This window comes from Zonotrichia albicollis, chromosome 4, assembly GCF_047830755.1.
Source record: "Zonotrichia albicollis isolate bZonAlb1 chromosome 4, bZonAlb1.hap1, whole genome shotgun sequence".
Lineage (NCBI taxonomy): Eukaryota > Metazoa > Chordata > Aves > Passeriformes > Passerellidae > Zonotrichia > Zonotrichia albicollis.
The window spans coordinates 69,810,818-69,830,933 of NC_133822.1; the positions used below are offsets into that span (position 1 = coordinate 69,810,818).

General features: G+C 37.4%; 1 protein-coding gene across 3 annotated transcripts in view; it reads left to right on the forward strand.

Moving 5' to 3' along the window:
* The window catches only part of COG5 (component of oligomeric golgi complex 5), a 174,191-nt gene that overhangs the window by 3,258 nt on the left and 150,817 nt on the right, over window positions 1-20,116 (forward strand). For 2 of the 3 annotated variants that reach the window (XM_005481884.4, XM_074540047.1), the window contains exons 4-6: window positions 1,937-1,991; window positions 2,090-2,159; window positions 7,151-7,271. In XM_005481884.4, coding sequence (XP_005481941.2) covers window positions 1,937-1,991; window positions 2,090-2,159; window positions 7,151-7,271 — 246 coding nt within the window. Of the gene's footprint in view, window positions 1-1,936; window positions 1,992-2,089; window positions 2,160-7,150; window positions 7,272-20,116 lie in introns of those variants that run through there. The other variant, XM_026790291.2, reaches the window with a different exon arrangement.

The following is a 20,116-nucleotide window of genomic DNA, read 5'->3' on the forward strand; positions in this document are numbered from 1 at the left end:
TTTGCTCTTAAAGGAAACACTGAGTCAAGATTCATAAGAAAAAGAAAAGATAAGTGCCAACAGATTTTTTAATTGTGAAGTTAGAAATGCGTAGCTCTTGGTATATTTATCAAGTATGTTAGCAAGTGAAGATTATGGAGCTAATTCACAGCATGCACAGTCATTTGGATGTGTGAAAGTGAATCTCATTAAACATTTCAAATTGGTACATCCAGCTTGTAGAGTCTTTGCTTTTTTAGGCCTGCTCTGTTTTATGTATTCTTTTCTGTCTGTAGGTAGTTCAGTAGGTATCTTGAGCTACCTCTTACTTTAGGATTAGGCTAAATTGTATCATCATGTATCTTGACAGCAGGTGGAGAGGGGAGAGTGCCTTTTCACCCATCTGTCGCAGACATTTCTTCATAGAAATCCTTTCTTTGGGATTTCTCCTTCTTCTGGGAAGCAAAGGGCCCCAGAAGAAGAATGTAAACAATTGTTATCAGCTGTTGTGAAATGTAGCAGGTGTCCCTGTGATTAGCTCATCTTCCTTGTGTACCATTAAAAGCCAATCACAGGAGCAGCTCAGAGACAGATTCCCTGGGCAAAGAACTTTGTTATGCATTCTTTCTATTCTATTCTTGGCATAGCTGCTCTCTGCAACTTCTCTTCTTATTCTTTTTAGTATAGTTATAATGTATTATATATCTTATATCAATAAATCAGCCTTCTGATCAAGAAACAAGATTCTCATCCTTCTCTCACCACAGTGACCGTCTAAGGTCGCTGTAATACCCATCCTTATTCTGTCCTCTGGGAAGAGGGCTGTTGGATGCTAAATAGCACTCTCACAACCATAGATGCAGCAATGTTGTGCCACTGGCCCCATTATTGCAGTGTAGGGTGGGCACTGCAGCCTATTTTGCCAGCTTTTCACTGTAACTCATATCTTCATCCTCATGCTCTGCTGCATGTCATGCCGTGTATAAATAACAGTGAACACACGAGTTCTGAAATGTCGAGAAAATGAGAATTTACCTATCTATATAAAATGAGTGAGATACAGTCACAGTACAGGACAACCTGAATGTAACATTTGTAGTAGTTTTGTTTGTCTTCCATCTCGCTGTATCATGTTGCAGTTCTACCTAATTTAATGATGGCATGCTTGTAAACAGGGCAAAAATGTTGTATGTTTTAGAACGCTAACAGTAACTGAAACAAAAATAATTTCGTAGGCCTGGGTTTGTCTAACTTAATTAAATTCTCAGCAGGCTGATTCTGTATTGCAAAAATGACTCCTGTCCCCTACTACTTAGTTTGTAATTTACCAAGAAAAGAACAGACACGCTTGTTGGCTTTCCTTGTGCTGCTTTGCCAAACTAATGTGGAACAAACATGATTAGGGTAGTTTGCTCTGCTTGTAATCTAAATTAGATGACCTTGCAATGACATTGATACCTTAATTTTTGCTAAAGATCCTTCTGCACAGGATGAAAGCCTTGAAATATAATAATTTATCTTCTCAGTTCTCTTTGTCCTAGTCACTATGTTAAATAAATAGCGTTAAATATGCTATGCCATTTTTATATATCATGGTCAGATGTTTATACCAGGTTGTATAATTTGAACTGCAGTCCTGATCAGCATTCTCTTAGAAAGTAGAATCCTCCCAAATAGTGTTTGAAATTTCACAAATGATGGATTTTGGAGTGATATTTATTCTGCAGATTTATGTTCTCTACCAATACATTTTCCATAACATTCAGTAAGTGACCTGCTCATTTTATTTCCCAATATGCCTACTAATTTTGGTTTCTCTGATGCTCTTTTATAAAGGGGGAAACTGTTTTTAGTTTATGCTAAAGTAGTTACTATGATTTGAAGAAAAACTCTTTCTATAATTTTCTTATGTTTCCGTAATTGATGAATGATGTAAAAAATCTGCTTTATTTTGCAGGTGTCCTCCAAATGATGCAAACTAGAATTGGTGCTCTACAAAGCACTGTTGATAGGTATGACATTCATTATGCAATCAGAAAGTATAAATCCTTATGTTCTATAATGCTATTTATTAACACTGCTATAAATAATTTTCTCTTCTTGTTTTTAGAATTAAAGTCAAAATTGTTGACCCCTACAACAAAATAGTGTCTCGCACAGCTCAGCTAGCAAAACTTCAAGTAAGTTGCATTAAAAGCATACTTAAAAAAATTCTATTTGAATGTGTGTTATTTCACAACTGTCAGGCATGAGTACAGTTTTTCTACTCCAGTAGCCTCTAGTTCATTGTCAGTATTTTTCTGAAAATCAGTATTTGTCCCCCTTCAAGAGCTACTGAGAAGTGTGTAGTAGGAAAGTGGGAAATTGACCTTTGCACTGGTTTATTGAGTTTTTGTAGAGATGGAGGGAAGAGAGAAGGGTTATCTGAGTATAGATTAATTAAATTGTATAGATTAATTAAATTCTCATAACTATTTGTGTTATTTTGGTATTTAATGTTATGGTGCTGTTGTGTAGAAGATGCTTTTCGCCCCTAAGTTAGTGCAGGCTTTGCTGCAGTTTAGTCAAGAGTTTGAGAATTAATTCTTTCAAAATTCTTTCAGATTTCTTCAATAGTCAAGATGCAACTTGAGGAGCTATTTGTGGAGTTTTGTAAGCCTGCCTTTTAAGTATAAGTGGAGTCTACAGAAGGGTGTAGATGTCTGTTAGAGGATAGCAGTGGGAGAGAGCTTATCACAATGATGATGAGATAAGCATCAAACGCTTCATTGATAATTTTATAGTAGTTGAAAGCTTTTCCATAGATCTTCAGGAGTCATGTATCTGCATTCTATTAAGTTTATGGTTTGAAATGCAATACAGCTCTGGCCTCACAATTGTTTAATGAGTTATTGTTGGAACTGTTTGTCTTTGCAAGTTTACCTGAATTTTGAGCTGTGGATGTACACTCTAGGAGATTGCCATCTGCAAGTGACTGCTGTTGTAGAGTAGATGAAGCTGCAGATTCTAGTCTGGGGACTGGTGGAGCAGCTGTATTGTCTCTTGGCTGAACTTCTATTTTCTATGTTACTTTCAGTAGCAGTGAAGTTGAGCAGGGAGCTCTTAACACACTGTGCAGCCAGTTTGGCCAGATGCTACTGTTGTTTTCAGCTCCAGCTGTTACTCTTTTTGCCACTGGCCAAAAGTCCCATGACTTCCATGTGGCAGGTTAGGTGCAGATTTCTTGGTTGTTCTCTGATGTGTGTTGTGCTTGTAGAAAAAGTTGTGGGAATGTGGGGCTAAAGATGAAGATCTTTTGTAGCCTGCCCTTACACAAAGTCAGACTACAGAGAGATGTCTGAGGAGAAGGAGTCCCTGAACTTAGGAGATGTTTCTTGGATGCTTCCTCTTGGCTGTTACATGGGTTTTCCTGTGGTGTGAAAGCATCATCCATCCAGAGTCAGCATTATTCAGGCTGTGACAGGGGATTTGTAAGATCTGACTTTTTTTGCTGTAAGTCAGGAAAAAGAGGTGGAGAGTGGGAGTCTGGTAGACTGCTCTTTTAGCATCAGTGTAGAAAGAAGAATGATGATTCCAGATTCTCTGCCAGTGAGAGTCAGAGTCTCATCACAAGAGCTGCTGTCCCTTCTTGTGTTGGCAGATACTTTGTGAGTGCTTTATGTTACACTACACTTCTGGGAAGAGTTGAGGGTCAGGACACCTGAATTAATTAATGAAGCTGAACTTAGGGAGAGTTGAGTCAAATCTCAACTCTCCAGCCTCTTAAAACTGCGCTGCTGGGGTGTCCTTTACCTGGGGGACTCGTTTGTTGAGGAAGGAAGGGCACAGCACAGCAAACAATTGACTTCCTGGTGGTGGCAGGGCTTATGACGTGAAATTGCTCCCAAATGCAGGACTTGTGGTTTGGGACATTGTCAAACTTACTAATTTTGTCAGCTGATCTACAATTGGTACATGTAGATAGCTGGTAAAAGAGGTTGCCTTCTGTCAAGATCTGTAGGGTTGGCAGGTATGTTTTGCTGGAATGTGTGATGTTTCAGTGCCTCTTAGAGTTGTGATGGTGTTCTTTTAATACCTCTGCATTGATTGCTGTGGGACTGCTCACTAACTGAAGGAATATTTGACTTGCATAAAACTAGATTTTGCCATCCTTAATTGTTTTTAATATAGTCTGGCTTTTTCATAAGCATTCTCACTGCAAGTTTGTTGTTAAACTTCAAATCTAGTCCTGAATTCTAAATCTCTGCTATGTTCTTGTACATATTTTGTCTTTCTGTGCTCTTCTAGCTTCATGGCATCCCAAGGCAGCAGCAGACACTGAAAGCTCACTTCCTGCTCTAAATGATACTGTCCTCTTCTGACTCTTTCCATAGCTGATCACAAGCTAAGTGGGAGTGGTTAGCAGCTGATATGGGTAGACAGGGAGTTTGTCCTTCAGAGGATTCTTTTCTGGGAAGCTCTCTTTAACTGAGTGTTTTTGCATGGTCTCTTGTTTCAGTGTCTTGCTGTATGAAAAACTTTATAATTACAAAACATTAAAAAAAAAACCCAATAATTCTATATTTTAAAGTTATTCTTACTTTTAAATATTTGCCAGTAGCAGATGTCTTTGTGATGCTACTGTAAATAAATAGTAAATATAGTCTGAAGATAGTGGGCTGTCTCCACTTTTTTCAAGCTTTATAAACAACAAAATATATCCATTCAGTTACCTGCATATATGAGCTACACACTGGCACATTTTCAAGTGACTCTCTCTTTATAATTAAGTCTTCTTTCACTAATTTCTTAAAATTACTTGAGATTAGAAGCTTTTCAATGACTCAAATTATAGCAATAATTTCTGTTATTGTTGGCATGTTGTTTAAAATTCAGGAGATAACTAATATTTAATCTCAAAAAAAAAAATCAGGGTTTATTTTTAATTTTACTTAAAATTACTTGAACTGACTGAGGCCACTGGCCTTTTCCAAACTAGTTCTTGATCAGTAGAATTTGTTTCTTCTTGGATGAAAGCATCCCCTTTAGAAAAGCATACTTGATCAGCTCAGGGAGGGAATGTTTCCTGAATTAATTCAGACTTCTGTTATGTGGGTAGTCAGGTTAGAGGATCTGGCATCTGTGAACAGCTCACCATTAGATACAGGTCTTTATTTCTGTTACATGCCCTTACATATAGCATTCTTTTGCTGTGATTGGGAGTTTTATCAAGTTGGACAGCTCACATAAATGAAATTACTTAAGTGAAAAAGAATCTTTGTCAAGGGTAGAATGCAGTAGAAATCACTACAAATTTTAGAGTGCACCTTCAGTGTCTTTAGATTTTTTTCTCCTACTAAATCCCAGGGCTAGAAATTAAAACAGTTTTTTGCTCTTGTATCTAAATGTAACTTCTCCCATCTCTTACTCTATTTTAAAAGATTGTTTCTTGGGACAGGACATAAGCAACAATTCAACAAAAAAGAAATAATCTTTCGGTGTGTAAAGTAAAAAGTGGTTTGAAAATAACAGAAGGTGAATTCTCGGGGAAAAACATTAGCTGGAGGTATGCAACTGGCTTAGAGAGTAATTAATTTTGAAAGCAAAGTAGTGATACTATACCCTTTCTTTTGGTGAGGCACAGTGCACTGTACTAGAAGCTATTTTTGATTAGTCTTGCAGAAATTTAGTTCACAGATATGAAAGTGATATGGGGATCAAGATTTTTCTAATTAAAGAAATGAATTAATAAAAATTAATACATTAATCTCTCAAAGCAGGATAAGCCCCACTTAGCTCTCACAAAATATAATAGAAATCACATGATTAAGTTATCACAGAAGGCATAGAAAACTTGCACTTCAGACTGTGATAGAGAGCCCAAAGCAGCAAGAGTAATTGGGCTTTCCCTGATGTGCCTCAGTGGGTTTTTTCCTAATTTTTCCTTTTTGTTTTGTCTAGATGTTTAATAAAATTAAACTATAAATATTTGTGGATTTGTTAGTTTGTGCTGGCATAGGGAAGAAACTGCCAGGTTGTACAAGTCTGCTGTGGATATTGGTTGAAATTATTCACTGCTATAGTTTTTTATATGTGCACTTCAACTTCACCTTTCAATAAATGAACTTGAGTCTGAAAAAGATATTCTAAGTCTTGTTGGATACTAAATATTTTTTGAAGTAATTTAAAATTAATTTTGATATCCATAAGGTTAATACTTCAGAAGACTTTGCCTTCAGTACCAGGGAAAATAGCTCCAAACAACTATGTCATACTTGTTCCAAATTTCTCACTTGCCACCCTTGTTAATCTGATTGCAGATTTTGGACTGTATCTATGACTGTACTGAAATCTGAGTTGCATTTCTGAATTCTGTTTTAGTTGTTACTCCAGAATGTTGCTATTCCTCTACCATGTATTTCAAGGTACTACTTGAGTGAAAAGTTATGAAGCTATTATATTTGATTCAGATGTCAGCAATGCCTGTTATTCTAATTTGGTGCTAATAAAAGCACACATGAATATGGTTCTTAAAAATTTATATAAATGTCCATATTCCTAATTTTTAACCAAGAATGCCATGTATTTTAATAAGCATATGAAAGAATGTGAACTAACAGTTGAGTGAGTGAAGGTGACTGGCCTTCTAAAAGTTTTGCTGAGAATTAGTTTTTACATATATGCCTACCATAAGAGTCAATATCTGTAATAACAATTTAGTATTTATGTTTTATTGTCTTCTGAAGTAAGTGCTGCCATTTTGCTTCTTTTGGATGAGTGTTTGATTGGCAAAGCCAATTCCCTCAAGTATTTTCTTAACTTGGCTAAAGCTTTAAGAGGAGAGGAGTATTGAGGAGAGATGCACAAGGTAAAATAAAACTCACTTCTAATTAGGAATAGAACATGCCTCTGTCATGGGATTCTGAGTTTCCTTTGTTTTCTGCGTGGGTAGTGACAGAATAATCTCAGTAGCCCCATGGATATAATTACCAGCCTCTGGAAGTCTTCGTCTATATAACACAGAATCATATTAAAAATTTTTGGAAAAAAGGGATTTCAGTGTTCTAAAGTTCCTTGTTTTTATTCCCATTCACATTTCCTTTTTTGGTTAAGATGTTTTCACATTTGAGTAGTGGTATTATGTGATGGTAATGTACTGATAATATCCCCTAATGCCACGATTTCCCTGCAGGCTGCCTGTGACTTGCTGCGGAGGATAATACGCATCTTGTATCTCAGTAAGAGACTTCAAGGACAGCTGCAAGGAGGAAGCAGAGAGATAACAAAAGCTGCCCAGAGTCTCAATGAACTTGGTGAGTCCTTCTTAATTACTTTTAGATACATTTTTAGCTTGTGCTCACATGACTCGCACTAGTGTTTGAGGTAAAGAAACACCCAAAACTTTTTACTGTGGTTCTTGCTTTCTACTTCCTGATTTAAATTGAGAAATGGGATAGACAGAACTTATTAGTCCTTTACATATTTTTGTATGACTTCTCTAGATACCGGTATTTAATAACGTGAAAATTCTGTGATAATAACCTGTGTTCTTTTGGGCAACAATTTCTTTGTGAAGCAATTTCGTACTGGTTTATGTTTCTATAAAACACCCTCAGAGGCAGCAGATATATCTTTAGCTTTTGGGAGACATTGCACTATAATAAGGCATAGTTTAAATTACAGTTTATGTCCTTAAAGAAAGATGTTGGCCATGTGACTTTTATGAAAGCCATAGGTGATATGGTATACAGGTACTTAACCCAGTTCAGATACTGGAAGTGTTCTGGTGCAGTAGTGACTAATTTACCATTTATTTTATTGCCTTGTGTGAAGAATAATAAGGTAGTTCTCATGAAGGTTCGTGTTACATTGCTAAAATGTTTTCTATACTTGAGCTAGCTTGGGAAATTCCACGCTGTGCTGCAGGATGCAGTGAGGAGCATCCCATTAGTCTTGGAGATCAGTTAGTGGTGTTGTATATGGTATCTTGCCAGCTGTTCTTCTCTGATTTAAAGGTATTCAAATTCCAACTTCCAAAAATAGGTTGTGGGAGGGCTAAACTATCAAACATTCAGAATCATCCTGAAGTTTCTTTTGCATATTTGTCACTACTGCTCTTTTTATATTGTGTGATCAAAAAATTATTAGACAATGACTTAGTCCTATAACTGGCAGATGCTGTGTTGCAAGCAGAAAATTTATGTATTTATTTAGTATATCAGTCTGATTGGAGCAATTAAGTGCCAGTTGTATCACTGTAAGTTAGAATATTTTTTCTGATTATTTTTACTTTTCTTTCCATTTTGCTCTACTTTTACATCTTCAGAATATATAAAATAATCCTGTCTGTTAACTACCTGGATTACCTTGGTCCTGTTAAACAAATGAGTACAATTTAGTGGTAAAATCTGAGATATTTAGTGTAGTTTTTAGGGTTTCTTTCTTCAACAGAAAATACTTTTTACTACTCATCTTCCTCTTTTTTTTTTTTTTTTTTGTTTCACCATTTGTGGAGGGATAGAGTGTAAGAAAATAAAGATAGTGCAGAAGGCAGTCTCACACCTGAGGAGTTGCAGCTGTACCAATCACCAAAGATTAGGAACAGGCCTGCCCTTAACAGGCCACAGCTGTGTCCAATAAGAAGAAGAGTGCCATAAAAGAGTGGGTTAGCTGGGTGAGGGGAGAGTTGGAGTTTGTTGGCTGTGCTGTGAAGAAGAAAGAGTTGTGAGGAGCTGCCCATGAGAAATTACCGAGAAGGTATGGGAGCTATGCAATGAGATGACAACAACCATTTAAATAAAAAAAAAGACCTTGCACTTTCTTTTGTTGAAGTGCTGCAGTCTTTTGAGTTTCTTGTTTTCAAATCCTTGGTGTTTTCCTGAAGCTTGGCAAAGTCTGAGTAATTATTGTTGAACATGAAGGGAAATGTGTCCCCTTAGGTAACCCTTTTGAATTGGATCCAGATTTTACCACTAAATTGTACTCATTTGTCTATGGGGGTAGCCAAGGCTTGTGGTCCTTAATTTAATCCTTCATCCTTAGTTCTGGATGGTTTAAGGCCAGGTAAAATACCTTACCTATTGTCATTTCTCTCTCCATCTTCTTTCCTGGTATTTCTTCCTTTTTTCTCTCTTACCTCTCCATCTTTGTCACCCTTGGCTGGTTTGCATTCTTCCTGCTTCCCAGCTGTCTATGCCTCCCAGCATGGTGTGGATGGGAGCATGGCCCTGGTGCAGGGAATTGGAGGTGTCTGTCCCGTGTGGAGAGGCAGTGGCTGCTGGCTGTGGGGTAGCTCTGTCCCAAGGGGAGGAGAGCTCAGGGGGCTGCCCTCAGCATGGGTCAGGGTTCTGCTGTGGAAGGCAGTGTCTGCAGGGAATGTGGGGTGTGGCTGGGGAAAGGCTGTGCTGTGCTTCTGGACTTGGGAAGCATTGAGATGGGTGGGAGATCCCTAGCAGAGAGGTGGTGGTGGTGTGTGACAGGTGAGCACTCGGGATGTGGTGGCTTGGGGTGAGGCTGTGCAAGTGCTGAGCTTCAGGAAGATGGGAAATGGGCTGTGGTGCTCTGAGGGTGGGAAGCATGGAACAGCACTGAGAGCTGGCAGTTCAGTTGGTGAGATATGAAAGCTTTGGGGAAATGCTGCAAGATCTGATGGTAGTAAATAGGTGGTAGACATGAGTGGTGTGAAAGCCTGGTACTGGATAGGGACCTCTGAGTCACAGAGGCTTGCTTTCATGTCCAGGATGAACACTGATCTGTGGTTTTAGCCATATATTCCTGAATATCCCTTTCATCTCTTGTTCAAGGAAAAAATAATTCCATTGTTTATTGCCTTTCTGTTGTACATGTAGTGCAGAGTAATTTGTGCTTTGTCAAACTCAGCCCTGTGATATTACTGTGAAAGCTTTGCACTTGCTGTGGTAAAAGATACCTTCCATTGCTTCTGAGATATTATGTGCAGAATCTTGAGACTGTCAAGTTTGTTTTTTTTTTAAATGTACTGCTACACTATGTGTATATGTTTGGGGAACACAAATGTGCATGTTTAGGCATGTATTTAACATATATTCCTGTAGCTAATCTTTGGTAGTTCCATCACAACTTTTAATTAGTTGTGTATTGAAGTTTATTTTGCAGTGATGGGAAAGGCTATTGTAAATATACAAAATATTTGAATTAGGTAGAAATATGTGTCAATTAGAGAAACTACAAGAAACAGTAGTTTTTACTGAGAAGCAGGTTTTTTCTGACCTGACTTCCTTAAGCAAAGGAACCCTAGAGCAAATAAACTATTTGTTGGAATCTGTGTAAGAGTGCTGTTAAATAGCAGGACACACAGATTTATCAAGAATGAATCCTGTTTAACCAACCGTATTTTCTTTGTTGGCAGCATAACAGGCCTTGGGACTAGAGAGATCAATGACTGTCTTGTAGTTTGATTTAAATAGGGCTCTTGACACCATTGATTTAAATAGGGCTCTTGACACCGTGTCACGCTACAAGATTGGCAATAGAATCCAGATGAAAATGTCATGCAGTGAATGCAGAAGTTCAGAGAAAGCTGTACCCCAAAAAGCCTTCATCTGTTGTTCACTTACCCAACAATATATCAAGCAGGGTGTTGTTAAAACGTGTTCTGCAGCTGGCTTGTATTTTCATTAATGATTTGAGTGATGTAACATGGCATATATCCTTATTAAATTTGCTAGCAATAATCAAGCAGAGAAGAATGGGAGGTATGTTGGGAAACAGGATTAGAATGAAAAATATTCTTAGCGAATTGGAGATAGCACTTGTCTGAAAGAGAAATAAAATCAGTTCAGGTAAGATGTAAGTCCTCACAATAAATAGTTCTAGTTAAGAAGGGGAACAGGAAAAATGACTGAACGGATTACAGTTCTGCTGAGAGGGTTGATAGTTCCTCACAAATTGAGTGCAAGCCACTTGTTCATTTATTTTGTAGCAGTGTGACATTGTTGGCAATAAAGTTTGTGTTGATATTTCTAAGGAAGGGTATTGTGTGCAAGGCACTTGAAAATAATCTTTTGTTCATGCTTCAAACAGAGTATCAAGTCCCTTTTGAAGCACCTCGTTGAAGGAAGATGTATGTTAATTAGAGAATCTCCTAAGCGTAGCAGCAGTGGTGGATGAAGGTCTTGAGGATAGGCAGTGAGTGAAAGAGCTGGAAGTGTGTGGCTGTGTTTTGGAGAAGAGGGGGATGAGAGGGAGAGTAATGTTCTTCAGATAAACAAAGGTTTTTCAGATGGGAAGGGATTAAATGGCTCTCTATATGCACTCTGACTTAAGCAGTAAGTAATGGGCCTGAAATGAAGCAAAGGAATTTTTTTTCTGAAGTATTAGGAAAGAGTTCTGCCAGAAATTAGAATTTCAGGGGAGCTATGAAGTAGTATTTGAAGCCTTTTTAAAAGTGTCTCAGACAAAGCATGTACTGGGAATGAAATCATACAGTCATGGAATAGCTTGGGTTGGAAGCAATCTTTAAAGCTGATCTAGTTCAACTCCTCTGCAATAAGCAGGAATAATTAGATAGAGATGATTTTGCCTTGAAGTGGGAGGACTCAGTGAGGTGATCTGCTCCCAGTCCTTTGTGTCTCTTGGAGATATTCCCCTCCTTCCCCATTTTTTTGTTTGGTTGCTTTTGCTTTTTCTTTTATTTTTTTTAAATTGGCATGCTTCATATAAAATGTTCTTCACAAGTTGGTTTGTTGGGCATTGTTCCCAGATACCACCTGGAATATTATTAGAACAGTGTGACAGGAAATTTCATGCCATCACTTCAGCCTCTTCTTATCATTCCTTTAGATGAGATAGAAAAATTTCCTCAAAGACCTTCATCTCAACCCTCTGACACAATTACTTCTCTTCTGGTTTTGACTGACATTCACATAAACCTCACATAGTTCATTGTGTAACTTGAGTGCTGCAAAAACTGACCCTCAAAAGCTATTATGTCAGTCTGGTCTAGGAGAATGCAGTGAGCAGGAAAAGGAGGGTGATACTGTCTGTGTGAATGTAAGTGTCCTGTATCTGTTTTTTTCCCCTTTTCTGGGAAAGAAGGCAAGCTGTCTGACTATTTTTAAGAAAGATATTACTTTATTTTTCTTTTATTTTTTTAGTATTTAGAATGAGTGATGAATATTGTTATGTATTTATGAAAATACCAAGCACTTAGTAATACTTAGTATTCAGGAAACAACAGTTTTAATTTGTTGTTTTAGTGGTAAGTATTAAGCTAGTTTATTTTGTACTGGTTAGCCCTATTTATTGCAAGGTGGAAATACCTTTACCTGTGGTTTCCATGGTGTACCTTATTAATTGAGTGTTTAATAGTATAAGTAGTCTAGCTAATACACAGTGACTTATTCTGAAGTGATTGCAGATTGGCTGACTGCAATATTTGTTCCTCAGGTTAAATATTGTTGTCTAAAAGCTGTTTCATTTTAGCTGCTGCAGTTTTCGCAGTAACATTCAATATGTGTTATGTGTCTGTACACAAGTATTACTAAACTTGCCATGGTAAACTGTCTGAACACCTGCCATGGATACTGTGGCAGCTCTCTTTCACTGCCGCCTTCTTCCTGTATCCCTTTCAGTCAGGAACTTTTTTTTTTTTTTTTTTTTGCTTCTGTTCCCAGCAGTAATTTACAGTGTATGATTGCCAAGCCAGATCTTGTGCTGACTGCTGTAAAGTGAGGATGGACTTGGCTACTGTCATGTCAGTGAAGTCTTTCTCTGCTAGTACGCAGAGCAGACAGATTTGGTGATAGTAATACTGCTGTACACTGTGTCTCATAAGAATCAACACTCATCAAACTTGAGGGAAGTGTTGCTTTCATGGTACTTTTGCTTAGGGACTTAGATGCCTTACAGTTTGCTGCCTTGTGCTATCTAGTGTTCCCCAAAATAATATGGCAGATGTCTGTAGCACAATGCATTGTTCTGTAGGGGTAAGTGAAGTGATTTGATTAATAGAAATTACATGGCTTGGACTGCATGACACTTTGCCTGGGGTAATTAGTCTTGCTGAGAATGACTGAATTGTGTTACTGGCTCAGAGCCATCTGCATTAGTGCCACTGCTTCAGGTGGTGCATCTGCATCCATAGGAAGTGCAAATATCCTGCTAAAACATTTTTCTTCTGTCCCCAGTAGTGTTAACAGTAATACTGCCAGACCTTGACTGAAGTGGTCTGGACTAAAAAATACTGTGCCTTTCTGTAGCTGAATGTAACCTTCAAGTTCTTCAATTTCAAGTTCCTTTCAGTTGAGTTGGCTTTTATTTTGCTTTGTTTTTTGTGAGATTGTTACCAAAAGATGGAAGATAATGCAAAAATTTGATGTGCAAATTTTTATTTGTAGTGTTCCAGGCCAAAAAAAACCCTTTCCGGTGGGAAAGTTTTTTTTTTTCTTGTTGGCTTTTGAAATAAAGTACGTTCTTGGTTGTATGTAACAAGTTCATTAATTTGAAACATTGACTGTAAGATACCAAATTAATGTGCATGTAATAGAATGATTTTCAAAATTTATACAATTTTTCATTATTAAGAGGCCAGTAGTGTAAGACCTCTTTATCTTCTTTGGGCAAGGCAGACAGAGCATACAGATTTTACCATCAAATTATGTTTTGCTGCAACTAGGATTACCAGCTTGGAAACCTGATGTTAGACAAAGCATTTTACATAAATATTTCATGTGTTTTACCTAATCTCTGGCATGCATTCTTGTTCTAAGCATTTCAGTAGAGCTCACTAAACAATTACAGGCACATGAGAGAAAAAACTTAAGTTGGAATTGATGCAAGAAAAAAATCCTGTTGCAGTTTTGTTTTTCAACATGTCCTTTAAATTACCAGGGTTTTGAATTTCATTTTCTTTATGCATACAGTTCAAGAAAAAGAATCAAAATATGTTTGTAATTCTGGGATTTCTTCCTGCCTAGTTTCCATTAAACAACCATAAACAAGTTTCAGTTTGCTGTATTAAGTGAAACTGTTTTTTCATGTAAGTATGAAGTTGATTTATGGTGTTGATGAGATTAATCTTTTAGCTGTAACTACTCAAAGAATTTGATTTTGCCATACTATTAAGTGTTTGGTAAGTTTAGTCTGAAGCACATAGGCCTTGTTGGAGGGTTGTGTGTCAGATGTTTTAAAATGAGTTTTGTATTCCACACTCTGTTGTGGTGTTGACCTGTTCCTGAGTGATATATTACTGACAGCCCAGTAGTAAGTTGGTGTCAGAAGTTAATTATGGTGTGTTCAAGTTGCTTTAACTGTAGCGTGGGGAGTATTTCTAAAAGTTTTCATCCATATTCCAGGTCTATCAAAGACTATTTCTGTCTTTTGCTTCTTTCTTTTTCAGTTACAGATGTCTACACCTTTTGTTCCTTAGATTTCTAAATAGCTTTACTCTTTCCAGCTCCCTGTCATCTGTTCCCTAAATCTGATTTCTGCTATTTCATTATTAAGATCAGTTATGACTTTTATTGTATGATATAATGTAAAGAAGTTTTGGTTGTAGCCTGTATTACATTAAGCTAGGCTTCAGCAGGTACAGAGTAAAATCTGGGCCTGACAGCTCTTGGTTTATTCCCTTCTAACAGGTCAGAGAGCTGCAGTGGGAAAGAAATGATAGTGGACAATAAGTAAGGAACGAGAGAGGGGGAAATGTGATGGACTGCCACAAAGTGTTTTCTGCTTGGAAATGAATTATTGTCAGGACAGCAGAATAACTGCCCCCACCATGCAGTTGATAAATTATTATGCATTTAAACTGTCTGTGGACAGGCACATGAGGCACAAATGGTGCTTGCATTGGTAGCACATTCAGTTCAGTGTTTGAGATTAAGCCAGTACTTCTTTTTTCTTAAAATTACTGTGACTGCAGTGTTTTCCATTTGCTCTGGTAATACATCAGATGGTCTGGGGTTTTGTGATCTAGAGGCTGTATCTGGGGTTTGTAGTGTTGCCTAGTGCTGAAATAAAGGGACTTGGGAATTTTGAAAGAAGAACTGGTTGGAAAGGAAGAATAGAAGGAGTGATGAAAAGGGAAATTGTAGAAGATGATCTTGGCAATTACCCCATCCTATCTTTTTTCATTAGTAGGTTTAAATGTAAGGGTCAAATCTCACAGTTTTTTTTTTTTTTCCAATTTTTGTTTCTTTATTTTGAAATTAGTGAATTCAAATTTGTAACTCTAAAATCTGGAAACTGTACTTGTATTCTGTTTCTCTAATTATGAAATTCTCCTTCTACTCTCAGAGTATCCCTGTAGAGCAGTAAGGCGTTATACCAAACCTGTTTCTCTTTTGCTGTTAAGGCATAATTATTCTCCCACCAGAAGGATGGCATTGCAACAAGGTTTGCACCTTGTTTTTGCTTTACCCATTGATCTTTTCAAGTGTTTGAACAGTATGTATTTTTGTATTTGTTGGCTAAGGTGTGTCATAAGAGTAGAGATATGATAGGATATGAGAGAACCAGCAACACAAATAGGCTTAGATTTTGAATATTTGTGTTCAGCCAAATACAGGGTAAATAGTAATTCAGAGGATTATTTTTTTATTTGTTTGAAGCAGTTATGATTGTGTAATTAGTATGGATCCTATGACATCTGAGTTTTGAGACAAAATATTGTTACTGGATAGTCATTCAGTAGAACTACATTATTAAAAGTAGAAAGAAAAACCCTGGGTTTCTGTTTCCAGGTGACATACAAAAATTAGCAAGACCAAAAGATGTCTGCAAGCTCTGTCTGCCTTTGAATCTAATAATTTTTGTGCACTGACTTTAAAAACTCCATATTAGTTTAAAAAAAAAAAAAAGACCAGACCAAAGATGAAAAAAAAAAGATTAAAAGAAGTACTTTTGACTGAGACAATGGAAGGGACACAGAGGTTAGTGGTGAATCTCTGAGAGATTATCCTTTTGCAACTTGTAAATTATAAATACATTGTAGAGAGTATGAGTTAGATGGCAAGACTTTGAAAATAATTTCCATTATCTCTTACATATTACATAAACAAAACAAAAGCTGTGTGTATGTGGTCATGAAGAGAAAGGCAAGTTGAATGACACAATTCCAACCAGTAAATGAATGCAGGGATATCAACAACACAGAGTGATGTCATCTTTAAATTTGTGGTATATTCTTCCTCTGTTTCAACAGGCGTTAAAGTTCAAGTAAACAACGAAGAGCTAGGGCTCTTAAATTGGTGACACAAATGACTAGAATGGAAGAATTTACTTCTCTAGTTCCTTTTACAGCTGGAATGATACATCTGAAACAGTATGGATCCAGTTGTCTGTTCTGCTGTGGATGGAAGTTCTGCAAGGAAATTGCAGTTTTATGTTTCTGGCTAAGTGTGCATTGACACTGTCTGAAGCTCTGGTAGGAATTGGCATTTATAACTTTCTCTGTTCCCTCTCTCTGAGCATTTATATGCTTGGACATTCAATAAACTGCAGGTTAGTTCTCCCAGAACTAGCGTAGTGGTCTCTAAGATGATCACCTTGGTGGTTTGAGGTCAATAGATGATCATGTGTCCATGGAAAGGTGTAGAGAAATGTCACATGTATTTTTTCTAGTGATGCTGGCTGAGGGTAGCTGAGTTGTGTTTTTCTGTGGCTGATGGTGAAATCAGTTGTTTAGTGGTCAGGGAAATAACACTGAAAAGCAGTTTCTAATATTGATCTTTTTCTTTCTGCTGGGACTGAAGCATTTATTAGTGTGTAACCCAATGGATGAACAGAAGAAGAGCGTGGTTCATTTGGAAATAACACTTCAGTATTGTATGCCTGACAGAACAGTGGTTTTTATTTCTTTTTGAACAAACAGATTCAGCAGTAGAGTGAGAGAGAATAGAAATTGATAAAATGGACAGATGACTTGTGGTGACCAAGGAAGGAAGTGAGCATTGGATTAGAATGATTACTAGAAGATCAAATAATGGTGGTAAAAAATAATTTCCAGAAAATTCCATTGAGGATTATAGAAAGAGAAGTTTCAGTAAAAGTAACTGTAAGTGCATATAGATCTGAAAGTCAACTAAAAAACCCAAAAGATGTTACTTTCACAACCCACTGAATTGAACCAGAAAAGCCAAATCGTTGCATGTTTCCAAAATGTGTGGAAGGACAGTGTTGGGAGCCTAGACTATTTGTCCTCTGAAGCCAGTGCATTACATTTCTAATACAGGAAATATTATTTTGTTCTCTTATAATAAACAAACTTATTGGATTTGTAAGACATTTGTTGCCAGAGTGCCAAGTTGTGATGCATAGGGCAAACTGAGAATAGACCCAGTGTTCAGTGTTTCATTTTGGAAAGCGTTGATTTTCCATTGCAGAGGATCTTCGGTTCAGTAGGTGGGGCACATGTATTTAGCCAAACTTGAAAGCTGAAACCTTGCTGAGAAGACAATGTTAGGTTGTGAAATACTGGCTTTTTGGCAATCAAGACAGAGGGTACTCCTGGCCAAAGGCCTGTTCTAATGTAGTGACAAAGCGAAAACAATGTATAAATACCACTGAATGCATTGCGAATATAGATTATAGGTATGAAAAAAAAATCTAAAATATTGCAAAAAAAAAATGTCCATGGCTCACTGGAACCAGAAAGACACCTATCATGAGATAAACTTTTTAATATACTAGTTTCCAGATTGTTCACAAAGATGGAGAATACGAGGACTTTTCAGTAAGTGCTCTTGTTTTCTGTTTGAAGACAGGGTAATTTGTTCTTCCATAGAGTAAGGATACCAACAACTAACAAGGATGTTACACAAAAGTGCTGAGTTCCCAGAGACATTAGTTTGTAGGTCTTTACTGAAAGGGTAAGAGAAACTCCAGCTTGGGTTGTTCCAGCATTCAAAAGGAGATGATATTTCTATTGATATCAATGTCAAGTATATACAAAGCTACTCTAAAAAAATAGTAGGCAAGTTGAATTCATTTGAAAGAATAATTCGGGGCTGTAAAGCTGAATTAATGATAGTCAATTACCTTTTTATGGAAAATGTGTTGTCAAACAAATTTGTGTGTTTTGCTTACTGAATTGATTAAAGAAATGGTGTAGATGCGTTATAGATTTATGTGCATAAATTTAGATTACTTAAACCTCCCTTTAAGTTATTTTTCCCCGAAGCAGGTATTTAGATAAGCCATATTCTCCTCACCTCACAGTTGCTCTACATTCTTAGTAGATGATTTTGTTACTAGGGGAGCTGGAACAGAGAAATAGGGCGACTAAACTGTAAAGCTTTGGAATTGGACCGTGTCCTTGCTGGGATTGCTTTACCAATGTTGTTTCTGTTCTTGCATTCATGCAGCTGTGTCAAACAAATCTGTACTTGTGCAAATGGTGCAGGGAATTGTGCTCTACAGATAAAAACAGTTTTGTGGTTACCTGTGAATAAATGCAATTATACATGTCACAGTGGGTGATTAAGTGGGCCCTTTTTCATGAAGATTAAGACTGTAGAGGTGCATTCATGGGGAGAAAATGAAGGACCACAGAAGGGCTCTTGGATTTGCAGGAAAGGAAATGGCAAGAGCTAAGGACTGGAAAATGAGGCCTGGCAAATTCAGAAGTATAAAATAATTGAAAAATTGGATTATAGACACAATTTACTTGAATTCTTCAAGTAAATACTGGTTGTTCAAGTCTTAAACATAATACCCAATTTTATCCTGTTCATTTCTCATTAAAGTATAGCCAGTTTTGGTTAAAAAATCTAACCAAATAGCTGTGAAAAGTAGACTGAAGACTAATCTTTGTTCAGGCCCTGGATGGGAGCCAGTATCCCTATTGGTACTAGTTATCCCTGTAACTATTGTTACTCTTGTCTTGCCTAAAGGATCAGTGAAGGTGTTACTGTGTGTAACACAAAGTAATGAGAAATGTAGAGTAAGATTTCATTCTTCATAGGAAACAGCTTTAAAAATAGGTTGTTTTCACAGGAGTAGTTTTGTCTCTTTGTCACCCAACTCATACACATAATTTTCAAATATTGTTTAAGCATTTTATCATCTCTGCTCAGTTATTGTTTGAAACATAAAATAGTCCAGTTGTCTTATGTGTTTACCTTTCAGGCCCAACCTTCAGTTATTCACAGGCATTAAGTCTAATTACTGACTTAGTTGTCTTGAAGTTAGACCTTCTTCAGCTCAAAACCAGCAGGGTCTCATACCTTTTTTCATGTAATCTCAGGGAAAAATGTGGAAACCTAACCTCATTAAAAGAAGGAACTTCCTATTATTTTGAGAACATACTGTTTCTCTGCCAGGTTGTCTACAACTTCAAAGATTCCCCCCTTGCCCAGTTTTAGCAGGCCTGATTAGCAAACTAGAGTTGCAGAAACTTTTGACTGGAAAAAAATTCAGGACACAAGAAAAAATTGGTGACTGTATCAAAAGTTTTTCACTTTTATTCTAGTTTATTTGAACTGCTCTGGAATCTTCACTGCATGCTGTAAAACTGAGGCAAGATTTATTAGAAGCGTCTGAATATATGAATCCTTTTGAAGATCTCTTTAACTTGTCTTCATGTGCACTTTTCTGTACTTCATTGCTGTTTGGTGCAAGTGCAGATGAGCTGTACACTTCCATTTTAATAATTTTGACCGTAAAGGTTATATGTCCGTAATGTAGTCTTTACCCACAGATTCTCTTCATAGAATCACAAAAGGGTTTAGTTTGGAAGGGATCTTAAAGATCATCTGCTTCCATGCCCCTGCTGTGAGCTGAGACACCTTCCACTAGACCAGGCTGCTCAAAGCCCCATCCAGCCTGGCCTTGAATACTTCCAGGGATGGAGGTTCCAGAGCTTCTCTAGGCAGCCTGTTCCTGTGCCTCACCACTCTCACAGTAAAGAATTAAGTCCCAATATCTAACCTACACTTGTCCTGCTTCAGTTTGAAGCCATTCCCCTTTGTTGTTTCATTCCGTGCTCTTGTAAAAAAAAGCTGCTTGTAGGTCCCACTGATCCTGGAAGGTGCTCTGAGGTCTCAGAGCCTTCTCTTCTCCAGGCTGAACAACTCCAGCTCTCAGCTGTCTTCATTGGAGAGCTGCTCTACCCCTCTGGTGTCTCCATGGCCATCCTGAACTTTCTCAGGTCAGCATGTTTGATGGGTTGTGGCCCCAG